This window comes from Nyctibius grandis, chromosome 11, assembly GCF_013368605.1.
Source record: "Nyctibius grandis isolate bNycGra1 chromosome 11, bNycGra1.pri, whole genome shotgun sequence".
NCBI lineage: Eukaryota > Metazoa > Chordata > Aves > Nyctibiiformes > Nyctibiidae > Nyctibius > Nyctibius grandis.
Genome location: NC_090668.1, coordinates 831,752 through 843,140, shown reverse-complemented (window position 1 = coordinate 843,140; position 11,389 = coordinate 831,752). Strand labels below are relative to the sequence as shown.

Here is an 11,389-nt window from a genome sequence, read left to right as displayed (position 1 = left end):
GTGCTTTTGTTTGTTTCAACTTCCTAGATCACGGGCGATAGCGAGGGGAGAGGCGGCCGGCGAGACCTCAAAGCTTCACGGCGGCGCTCCGCTCCCCCGGCGCGGGGCGGCTCCGGGTGCCCGTTGGGTTCAGGATGCGGTTGGGGTTGGTGATGTGGTGGGGAATGGAGAGGTAAATCCGAGCCTGGCACTTTGTTAGGAAAGGCTGCGATGGCAGACGGTGTGCTGCTGCCTGCCCCTGCCTGCCCCTGCCTGCCCCTGCCTGCCCGTGGGAGCGGGTCACGGTGCCGGGGGAGCAGCCGGGGGAGCGGCAGGGATGGGGCTTGGGAAGGTGCTGGAGGGGGACAGGAGGAGCACGAAGCTGCTGAGAGTGGGGCAGCCCAAAGCACGACCCCGACGTGGCGAAAGGGGAAGCGGCGCTTCCGCAGCCCCGACGGCCCCACGTGTCCTGGGAGAGAGGGAAGTGCCCAGGCTCCCCCCGTGGGAACGGCCCCGCCGCCCGTGTCCCAGCGCCTGCCCAGGCTATGGTGAGGGACAGTGGGGACATGGAGGCAGGAGGCACCGAGCAAACCCCCTCGCCCCACCCCAGCCCCGCTCCGTGCCCACAGCCGGGGCAGAGCATCCCTGATGGGGCGGCCATTCGGCAGCACCCCCCGATGCCGCGTTACTCCCCCAGGGGGGAGAAACCCCCCCCCACCCTCCAGCTCAGCACCCCGAAAGCTTTGTGGCCACCACCAAATACCCAGGGAGCCCCTCAGCTCCACCACAATGCTCCCATCCCAATGGGTGTTGGAGCAGGAGGGATGGCCAAGCACATCAAGGTCATTCCCGCAGCATCTCTCTGGACCATTCCCACCCCCAGCACCACCAAAGCCACCAGCTGCGTTTCTACCAAAAGCCTTTAGATGCTCGAGGAAGGAGACGTGATGGACGTCCCCCCACCAAGGGCTTGGGTTTGCCTTGAAAGCCGGGAAATCGGGTGGGAAAGCCGCCGGTGAAGGACAGGGGTGGGAGGAACGGGCCGAGGGAGAGCAACCAGGATGGAGCTGGGGCCCGGTGCGCGGGAGGAAGGGAGGCTGGCCGCGGCTGTGTGCTCAGCAATAGGAAATGCTTTATTAGCTGGGAGTGGTGGAGAGAAGCCAGGCAGGAAGAGGCAGTAATAAGAAACATTTTTGTGACTTCTCCCACATCCAGACCACGGAGCGCTCGCCAAGCGCCTGCGTTCGGACAACGGGGCCGCCGAGCCGGGGCTGGGACGGTGACGGAGACGTTCCCCCACCGGGACGGGCGACGCCGCGGCCGTGAGAGCCCCCGTGGTGCTGGGATGGGCAGCTGGAGGGGAGCAGACCCATGAAGCCCCTCCGAGCCGGGGCGCACGGCACGGAGCGGGGCTGCCCCGGCTGAGCCACCTCCAAGCTCGGACCGCGGCCGGGGGAGCGTCACCGGGGCCGGGCAGAGCCGTGGGCACCCATGGGACACGGATGCTGTAGGTGAGTGGGGAAGCGCCGGGTGCTCGTGGGGTGCGGGGCTGCACCGAGCTCAGCGCCTCCCTCCTGATTTACCCCAGTGCAGCTGAAATCAGGATTTGGCTCCATTTCCTTCGCGTTTGGTGGGACGCTGGGGTTGACGTCAGCGAGGCAGAGGGTGGAATCGGGGCTCTGGCAGAGCCGGGAGTGTAAATCCGGATTGACACCGGTGCAGCAGCAGCAGGATCAGTCCCCAGGTCCTTGCTGAAGAGCTGAAATAACACACGGTTAGTACCGAGAGCCCGGAGCTGACACGGGAAACGGGGAATTTGGGTGTATTTTGAAAAGGCGTGGGGAAAACAGAGGGAAAGCTGACAGCTCCGCGAGCCGGGCGCTGAGCGAGGGCGGTGGGGCCCTGACGCCGCGGGACGTGCCACCTCGATGCAGCCCTTGGGCGAAGCCAAACACTGGGTGGCTCCGAGGAGGGAGCCTAAAGCGGAGCCGGTGGGAGCCATGCCGTGGGCAGACGAGCACGAGCGGGGTTTGTTGCTCTGTTGACATCTCTCCTTCGTGGCACAGCGATGCCCGTCGATGCAAGAGGGGCCACGGCGGCGCAGCCCACCCGTGCGGGTCCCCGAGCTGGGAGTTGCGTCCATCCCTCCCGCACCGGCTGCACCGGAGGGTCCAGAGGACACGAAGAGCTTTGCTGCGTGCAGGACCAACCTGCAGCGATGGGGAGGAGGGAGGAAAACCTTCGTGTGTTGCCTGAGAGTGGGCTGAAGCCTTGGGAGCCCACGGCAAAGCTCTGGCACCTCTGACGCCGTGTCCATCCAGCCCCTCACGCTGGTGCCATCGGCGGCCGGCACACGCCTGGCTCGCCCTGCTGCCCCCAGCCCGCACCGGCACTGGTGCCATGGGTGGGCACTGGTGCTGCGCTGCCTGGGCGAGGGTCTCCACCATGTCTGGCTCCCCGTGAGAAGGCGACACAGGGGAACTGAGTCACGAGCCGCATCCTGCGGCGAAACCCCCCCGGGAGCAGCAGAAACCGCAGGGGGGGCGGAAGCGTCGGGATTGCGAAGCTCCACTGAGCCACCCCGGCAAGAGCGAGGGGTCCTCGAGCCGCCCTGCCAGGATCCCCCCCAGCTGCCCCTTCCCCCGGCTCCCACCGCCTCCCGCTCCCCACAACAGTCCCTTTGCTTTTCTCTCCGTGGGGTCACGGGGAAATGCCCCTTCCCCAGGGCTGCTGCGGACCCCCCCGGCTGGCAGCACCGCGGCACGGCTGCCCATCGCTCCCAGCCGCCTGTGCCAGCACCCACACCCCCTCTGAGAGGTTTTAATTGGGGTTTTTTCCTTCTTCTGCTACAAATCCCAAAGGATGGCGGGATGTAACGGGGCAACGCGAGCTGCCATCGCGCCCCAGCCAGGCTGGGAAGATGCTGCGGAGGGTGCGGGAGCTGCGGGTCCAGCGCGAGACAGGAGGGAGGGAGGTTGGGGACGGGGATGGGGACACGGGGGCTGGTTCGACCCCTCACAGAAGCACCTGGGATGTTTTTCCCGTGGGATGCCAGGGATGGTGAAGGGTTTTGCTCTCGCGTGACGCTGTTGCATGGACAGAAAAGTGCTGGGTGAGGCCCCGACCGCTTTGTGCTTCACGGCAGATATCCCGCAGCCGGGATTTTATGGCAATGCCCCCGAGGAGGGAATTCACCACCCGGGAGTCTCGGTGTCCCTTGGAAAAGCTGAGTTTCGTAGCTCTGGGGATTGCAAGGAGAAGCACTTGTGCCTGGGAGCATCCCAGGGGCTCGGGGAGCTGCATCCCGGGGGCTTGGGGAGCTGCATCCCGGGGGCTCGGGGAGCTGCTGCCCCGCTCCAGGGGAGTTTATTTTTTAAAACCCGCCGATCCCGGGCCAGCCGAGCGAGCAGCTTCTGCTTCAGCCGGAGATCAGCCCGGGCATCACTCCTGGCACGGGGCACCCAGCACCAGACCCCGCTCCTGCCCTCCAGCCCCAGCACCCGGTCACCGTTTCCTCCCCGTAAGCAAGCGAGCTATTTTGGGGAGGAAAAGCCCATTTTACGCCACAGCCGGAGCCTGCCTGGGTCGGCCACGTCCGCGGGCGCTCTTGAGGGCCGGGCTTGCGTGACTTCGCTTCCCCATCAAGGCCAGAATCTAAACAATCTTGATTCCTGTCCCGGCGGCCCTGGGCAGGGCTCCTTCAATCGCAGGAAACGGCGACTTTGGCGTGTTTATGTTGGGAACCACGAAGAATGAGGCGAGGAGGGGCCGGAGAGCCCCGGCTGCCGCCGGCCGAACCCCGGGCCGTGCGGAAGGGGCAGCGATGGGGCGTGGGGCAGCGCCGGCTCCGCCGTGTTTGGTTTGGCAGAAATGTCTCTTTTAGAAGGACAAAAAATAGCTTAACTTCCCCCAAAGGCACAGCTGGGGAATTTTTGGCTGCTCACAACGCCTGTGTCATCGATAAGCTCCGTGCAAAAGCCCCCCCGGGGCTGGGTGCCAGCAGGGGTTGGGGACGCAGCGTGGGGGGGTTTCAGCTCCGTCCCGTGGCTCGGGTCTTACCCACCCTGGGGTGCCCGGTGGTGTCACGGCTGCCGAGCCCACGGACCCCGCTGCCCGCTGGGCTTTTGCAGCGCGGGAGCCACAGGAATGGTGGGAAATGCCAAAATATGGATCACTGGGATAAAGGAAAGATGTTGGGGCAGCACGGACATGGCGAGGCCCCGGGTCTGGAGTGGCCCCGAGTGCCGTGGGGCCCCACGCTGCGGCCGGGAGGATCCCCCAAGCTCGGGGGTCCCGGGGACCGGCTCTCAGGAAGGGCTGTACCCGGGATGTCCGGAGCCAGGCTCCACTTGGAAGCTGCACATCCCACCCCGCGCCACTCCGCTCACCCTCTCCCTCCCTGCTGACCCCCATTGCTCACCACGGCCCCCCCCCGCTTCCTTCCCAAAAGCCCCGCAGCCACCCCTGGCTTGGTGATGAGCCCCTGGGGGGGCCGGGGGCTGCAGGGGGCTGTGGGGGCTGAGGGGGGCTGTGGGGTGCTCTGGGGGGCTCTGGGGGGCTGCGGGGGCTCTGGGGGGCTCTGGGGGGCTGCGGGCGCTGCCTCTCACCCCTCTGCTCCCCGCAGGACGATGCCTTGCGGGGCCCGTGCCCGGGCCGTGCTGGCGCTGGTGACCCTCTCCCTCGGCTGCGCAGCCGGTGAGTACCGAAGCGGTGCGGTGAAGGCAGCCGGCACCCGGGGGGGGTAAAATAACCCCTTTGGGAGCCCCATCGCTTGCTCTGCTAAAATAACCCCCCGCGGAGGGCAGCTCAGCTCTTCGCAGCTCGCCTCGAGCGCGCACCGAGGGACGCAGGGGTCCCCAGGGACCGCGGTGTCCCCAGAGAGGGGCATCCCCGCTCTGGGACAGGGACCTGCCTCCCAGTGACAATCGCAGCTTAATTAACGACGGTTCATCAAGCGCTTTAAACTGTGGTTTCTCCCGGGGGTGACGGTGGTGACGGGGGGAGCGGGGACGAGCTGCTTCCGACCCCAGGGGAGCATCAGGGTGACCCGGGGACCGGTGCTCGAGCAGGGAGCAGCGAGGCAGCGTGGCTGTGCCGGGGAGGAGCAGCAGAACTCACTGAGGAGACAAGTCCCCACCAGGTCCCCATCCTGCCCCCGGGGCCAACAGCCCCCACGGCCACTAGCCCCTAGGGCTTACCAACCCGGCCCCACCACCACCCCATGGCCCCGGCACCGGGCAGCCTTTGGTGCAGGGGGGCAACAGGCACAGGAGGGGGGCTGGCCACAGCCCTCCGTCCCCTCGCCGCCGTCTGTCTGTCCGTCCCCTCGCCGCCGTCCGTCTGGCTGCCCTCGCGCTGAACTCCCTGCTCCCAGGAGGGATATTTTCTGCGCCAAAGGGCAGAGCTAAATCGGGAGGTCGGGAGCGCGGCCGTCCCTTGTGCCACCTTCGGGGTGGCTGGGGAAAGCTCCAGAATAGACCCCACCTTCAGCACCCGGCTCCCGAAATGCAGCGTCCCCGTGGCACCCGCTGGGGAGGCACCAGGCCGGGCAGCGGGGTGGCCCCGTGGCACAACGTGCCATCTCCTCGTGCCCGCAGCCGAGCTGCTCTGTGCCTGCGACGTGCCGCACTGCAGCCAGCCCACCTGCACGGGCAAGGTGTGCTTCGTCAGCAAGAGGAAGGAGGAGGGGACCATCACCCAGCACAGGGGCTGCTTCTCCCAGAACATCCTGGAGAACTGCCGCACGCCCGTCACGGAGCAGTACGGCATGAGGTGCTGCGACTCCAGCATGTGCAACGCCGAGCTGGAGATCTTCCTGCAAGGTACAGGGGGCACGGTCCCCTTCGAGGAGCCCGAGGGGAGAGGAGTAGAGCTCCCCAGGCAGCTGGAGGTGTGGTTGGGTCTCCAGATCATCCCCCTCCTCACTCAGCACCTCCAGGGTCACCCTTGCCCAGGTGGGACAGAGCCAGCGAGATGTTCTTGGTTGTCCCTTCTTGGGTTGTGCCTGCATGGGGTTGCCATCCATGGGGTTGACCTCAATGCAGAGCCACCCTCCCCAGTCCAAGCCCAAGCACCAAGACCTCCACCCTCTCCAAGCCCAAGCCCAAGCCCTAGTCCAAGCCCAAGAGCAAGCCCAAGCCCAAGTACCAAGACCTCTACCCTCTCCAAGTCCAAGCCCAAGCCCAAGGGCAAGCCCAAGCCCAAGCACCAAGACCTCCACCCTCTCCAAGTCCAAGCCCAAGCCCAAGTACCAAGACCTCCACCCTCTCAGGTCCAAGCCCAAGCACCACCTTCATGCTCCCATCCATCGTTTCCTCCCCCCACAGGAGAAGAGGCCCTGGGAAAGGCGCCTTCACTGCCCAGCCTCCTCCTGATGATCTTTGTCCCGCTGCTCGCCCTCCTCGTCCTCGCGGCGCTCACGGCGCTCTTCTGCTGGAAGGTGGCCCAGCACCGCCACAAGAAAAGCGACTTGGGAGACATGGACCTCATGCTGAAGGCATCCATGGCGGGAGACAGCACTTTGGAGGTGGGTGAGCTCCGGGTGGGACCCCAAATGCCCCCGAGGTGTGGGAGGGAGAGATGCAGGGGGTGTGGGGCGGCCGCCGGGCTGACCCCGCTGCCGCCCCGGCTGCACAGGACCTGCTGAACGATGACTGCACGACGGGCAGCGGCTCGGGGCTGCCCTTCCTCGTCCAGCGAACGGTGGCTCGGCAAATCACCCTCGTGGAGTGTGTGGGTAAGGAGAGAGGCCAGGCGCGGTGGGAGGCTGCCCTGGGCCCCCCTCAGCCGGTGCTTGGGCATGTGCCAGACCCGATGACATCGCAACGCCCGACCCAGGAGGGGGGCTTGGACCCAACTGTCTCAGCCAAAACCAGTAGAGACCCTCAGTTCTCCCCTTGTCCTGCTGTTGGGGGAGGCAGAGAGCAGCTGGGTGGGTGGGTGGCAGTTGGCCAAGGTCAATGGACCATGCACCACCCTCTTGCTGTTCCACACCGGGAGCTGGGTTCATCACGCTGGGAGTGGGGAGGGGGTCGGGGGCCGGAGGGGCTGCGTGACGCGGTGCCATGGCCATGGCAGGCAAAGGACGCTACGGCGAGGTGTGGCGAGGCGTGTGGCACGGGGAGAGCGTGGCCGTGAAGATCTTCTCCTCCCGGGATGAGCAGTCGTGGTTCCGCGAGACGGAGATCTACAACACCGTCCTCCTCCGGCACGACAACATCCTGGGTGAGTGGGGGGCCAGGGGGGGCAGGGTCTCCCCGGTGGCTCCGCGGTGGCTCCACGGTGGCTCCATGGTCCCCGCTTTTCTCCCCGTCCAGGCTTCATCGCCTCTGACATGACGTCAAGGAACTCCAGCACTCAGCTCTGGCTCATCACCCACTACCACGAGAACGGCTCGCTCTACGACTACCTGCAGAGGACGGCCCTGGACGTGGAGACCTGCCTGGGGTTGGCCTCCTCCATCATCTGCGGCCTCGTCCACCTCCACGTGGAGATCTTCGGCACCCAGGGCAAGCCCGCCATCGCCCACCGAGACCTGAAGAGCAGGAACATCTTGGTGAAAAGCAACCGGCAGTGCTGCATCGCAGACCTGGGTGAGATGGGGGTGGGATGTGGCACCCCGGGGGTGTGGTACCCCAGGGATGCGGTACCCCAGGGATGTGGTACCCCAGGGATGTGGCAGCCCAGGGGTGTGGTACCCAGGGATGTGGTACCCAGGGGTGTGGTACCCCAGGGATGCGGTACCCCAGGGATGTGGCAGCCCAGGGGTGTGGTACCCCAGGGATGTGGTACCCAGGGATGTGGTGCCCCAGGGATGCGGCAGCCCAGGGATGTGGTACCCAGGGATGTGGTACCCAGGGATGTGGTACCCAGGGATGCGGTACCCCAGGGTTGCAGTGCCCCAGCAATGTGGTGCCCCAGGGCTTCAGCACCAGCGCGGCACTGACTGGGGCCGGCGTCCCTGCAGGCCTGGCCGTCATGCACTCCCAGGGCAGCGACTACCTGGACATCGGCAACAACCCCCGCGTGGGCACCAAGCGCTACATGGCCCCGGAGGTGCTCAGCGAGCAGATCCGCACCGACTGCTTCGAGTCCTACAAGAAGACGGACATCTGGGCGTACGGGCTGGTGCTCTGGGAGATCACCCGGCGCACGGTGGTGAACGGTGAGCGGCTCCCGGCCGGCTGCTGTGCTCCCGGCTCGCGGCGAGGCTCCGCGCCCGCTCCCTCCTTCCCTCCTTTTCATGGGTTTTTTTTTCCTTTCCCTTCGCCCAGAAGATTAGCTGTAAATTATAAACACTGTAATCTAGTGTCAGCACCCGGCTCCCTGATTAAAGGGCCCATTAGACTCAATCAGCGCTTTGTTTGCTCAACGCTGATTAGAAAACAAGCAGCGGCGAGCGCTGCCTGGAAGGCGGCCACGGCCGGGACCTCCGGCCGGCGGGTCTTGGCTCGGGGGGACGGGGACAGGGACAGGGATGGGGACGGGGTCCCGCATGCTGCCTCCTCAGGGCTGCCCAGCCAGCGCCGCTCGCTGCCGGCAAAGTCCATTAGAAGCATTAATTAAGCGGTGGGTGCTGGCGGGTGAGCAGGAGGTCCCCTCACGGCGAGGTCTGGCTGGGATAATCTCATTTACCGCCCCGGGGCTCCTTCAGATTAAACATTTACTCCGAATTACCAGAGCCATGTGCAGGGGATGACCTTCAGCCAGCTGGGTTTAACCCTTCCAGGCACCCTCGTCCTTTGGGATAGGCTGAGCAGCCCCTGCACGGCCCCAGGGCATCGGGGATGGGGGCTCCAGGGGACCCCAAGGATCAGGGACCACCCTTTGCGGTGCAGGGGGCTGGTGGGTGCTCGGGGCACCCCAGGGGGGTTAAACCCCACGGACACACAGACATATGGGGGCACTAAGTGGAGATTAGCTGGGCCAGCTGGCGGGCTCACCAAGGGGCTGCCAGACAGAGGTGGGAGCTGGGAGGTGGGATCGGTGCCAGAGCCGCTGCCGGAGCCGGTGCTGAAGCCGTGGTTGATGCTAGAGTGGGTGCTGGAGCCGTGGTTGATGCCAGAGCTGGTGCTGGAGCCGTGGTTGATGCTAGAGCTCGTGCTGGAGCCGTGGTTCATAGCAGGGCTGGTGCTGGGCTATTGCTGGTGCTGGAGCCACCATCGGTGCCACCCCAGTGCTGGAGCCATCCCCAGCGTCCCTGTGCCATCCCAGTGAGGCCCCGCGGTGCAGCCAGGGCTGTACCCACACACCTCGCTGGCAGCATCACCACCGGTGCCATGGGGCAAATCCCACTGGGGCCCCACGTGCCCCCCAGGCAGGGTGCGGGTCGGTCGTGCCGGCCCCCCCAGGTACCCCATGATGTGCAGGGTTGGGGTGACCCCCATGACCCCCCGCCACCCTCACACCCCCCCGCTCCCGCAGGCATCGTGGAGGAGTACCGCCCGCCCTTCTTCGACGCCGTCCCCAGCGACCCCAGCTTCGAGGACATGAAGAAGGTGGTGTGCGTCGACCAGCAGACCCCCGTGATCCCCAACCGCCTCTTCTCTGACTCGGTGAGTCCCGGGGAGGGGCCGACCCGCTCCCACCCTGAGCCAGACCTTTGCCCCCCCGTGAAACCCCTCCGTTTTCCCCTCTTCTTGTGCCTCCCCCCCAGGTTTTGTCGGCGCTGGCGAAGATCATGAAGGAGTGCTGGTACCAGAGCCCCTCGGCCCGCCTCACCGCCCTGCGCATCAAAAAGACGCTGAAAAAGCTGAATAATTCCCTGGAAAAGCCCAAGACGGAGCAGTGAGCGCCGGGCACGCACCGGCTGCACCGGGGACGGCGGCGAGGGCAACGCCGGGACGGCTCCCCGTCACGGAGGGGCTTTTGCTCGCAGCCGCCCCCACCCCTGTGAATTCGCAACGAGGGAAAAAATAGGGAAGAAAAAAAAAAAAGCCAGAGAGGAATCTTCCAGCCCGGTTACAAAAATACCCCGCGGATCCATCCCCCGACGCCGTCCCGTCTCGCCGTCCCGGCGGGGATGGCAGAGGGCGCCCGGGGCTGGTGCCCACCCCGAGCCCCCCCGGCCAGATGCCACAGCCGAGGGGCGAGCAGGACGGTGCCGCAACGCCGTCCCCAACCGGGCACCCACCCACCGCCGGGGCCCGGTGCGCAGGCGGCGGGCGCTGCCCGAACCTGCCCGCCCGGCGCGTTGGCAGCGGCGGTGCCGCGGGCTCGGCGGCGGCGGCACAGGAATTCCCCGGCGGGGCTGCGGTGCCCGGCGTGTCTCTCGCCCGAGGAGGGGCTGGGTTTCACCTGGGAAAAGGACGATCCAGGGGCAGCATCGCCCGCGGCGGGGCTGGATCCGCACCCCGGCACATCTCGGGGCTCCCCGGGATGAGGAGCATCCCCGAGCATCCCCCGTGCCACGGGGACCGCCGGGACGGTGGCTCCTATCGCCGTGGTGGCCTCATCCCTCCCCACGCGCGGCCGGCAGTGCCCCTTTCCGAGCTCTTTTTGCTCTTTTTGCCAAATTTTTGGTGTTGCCCGGGGAGTTTCGGTGCACCCCGCGGCCGGCTCCAGCCCGCACCGCTCGCCGCCACTCCCAAACCCACCCCGTGTCCGGGGCAGTGTGCACGGGACCGGGATGTTCCGCAGACCCAGCTTTGCGCCCTCCTCCAGAATTATTTAATTATTAAGATTTAATATATTTAATAAAGTGTAAAGCTATTTTATCGCTTAACAGCTGCCAAACCTCCCGTACCGGGGGGGCGACGCGGCAGGATGGGACCCCCCGGCGCTTCTGCGTGGCTTAATTTATGGCTTCAACACCGTGTACCGCCCCGGTACCGCCGGACCCCCCCAATAAACCGCGCTCCAGCCTCGTGCCGACCCTCTCCCTGCGCCCGCGGGGGCCGCGGCTGCACCGGGGGGGCTGCACCGGGGGGGCTGCCCCGGGGGGGCTGCGGCCCCCGTGAGCCCTCCCGCTCCAGGGGGTTTGCGCTGCTGATGGTGCGGGGGCGAGGGCGAAGCCCCCCGGGATGGAAGGGGCCGTCCCCGGGTGGTCCCGGCACATCGCTGTGGCCACCCCGGCTTGTCGTATCCCGCCCTCGTGCCCCGCTCCCAGTTAGGGACTGGGAGAAACTGGTCAGCAAAGGGCAGGTGCTGGCCCGCGGCGGGGCTGGCGTGGGGTGAGGGGGGTGTGGGGCTGAGCAGGCACCATTGCACACACACCATTGCACACCCACCGTTGCACACTCAGCATTGCACACACATCGTGGCACACCATTGCACGCACACCACTGCACACTGTTGCACGTGCACCATTGCACACACACCGTTGCACACCGTTGCACGCGCACCATTGCACACCGTTGCACGCGCACCACTACACACCGTTGCACACACACTGTTGCACGCGCACCATTGC

General features: G+C 66.3%; 1 protein-coding gene across 1 annotated transcript; it reads left to right on the top strand.

Annotated features, from left to right (window-relative positions):
- The first annotated feature begins 1,188 nt into the window (after positions 1–1,188).
- On the top strand, positions 1,189–10,678 carry ACVRL1 (activin A receptor like type 1). Its single transcript, XM_068409936.1, has 10 exons — positions 1,189–1,490; positions 4,604–4,674; positions 5,577–5,801; positions 6,306–6,505; positions 6,616–6,715; positions 7,057–7,203; positions 7,296–7,571; positions 7,946–8,143; positions 9,403–9,533; positions 9,635–10,678. Exons 1-10 carry the CDS (start codon positions 1,471–1,473, stop codon positions 9,767–9,769), a joined length of 1,503 nt encoding a protein of 500 aa, XP_068266037.1. The 5' UTR covers positions 1,189–1,470; the 3' UTR covers positions 9,770–10,678.
- The last annotated feature ends 711 nt before the right edge of the window (positions 10,679–11,389 follow it).

What these genes read in the sequence shown, in the direction of transcription:
- ACVRL1 (XM_068409936.1), top strand. Translation starts at nt 1,471, where the DNA reads ATGGGACACGGATGCTGTAG. An exon ending in CGGGAGACAGCACTTTGGAG is followed by an intron (nt 6,506 to 6,615) that starts GTGGGTGAGCTC and finishes CCGGCTGCACAG; the next exon opens with GACCTGCTGAACGATGACTG. An exon ending in GTGCTGCATCGCAGACCTGG is followed by an intron (nt 7,572 to 7,945) that starts GTGAGATGGGGG and finishes GCGTCCCTGCAG; the next exon opens with GCCTGGCCGTCATGCACTCC.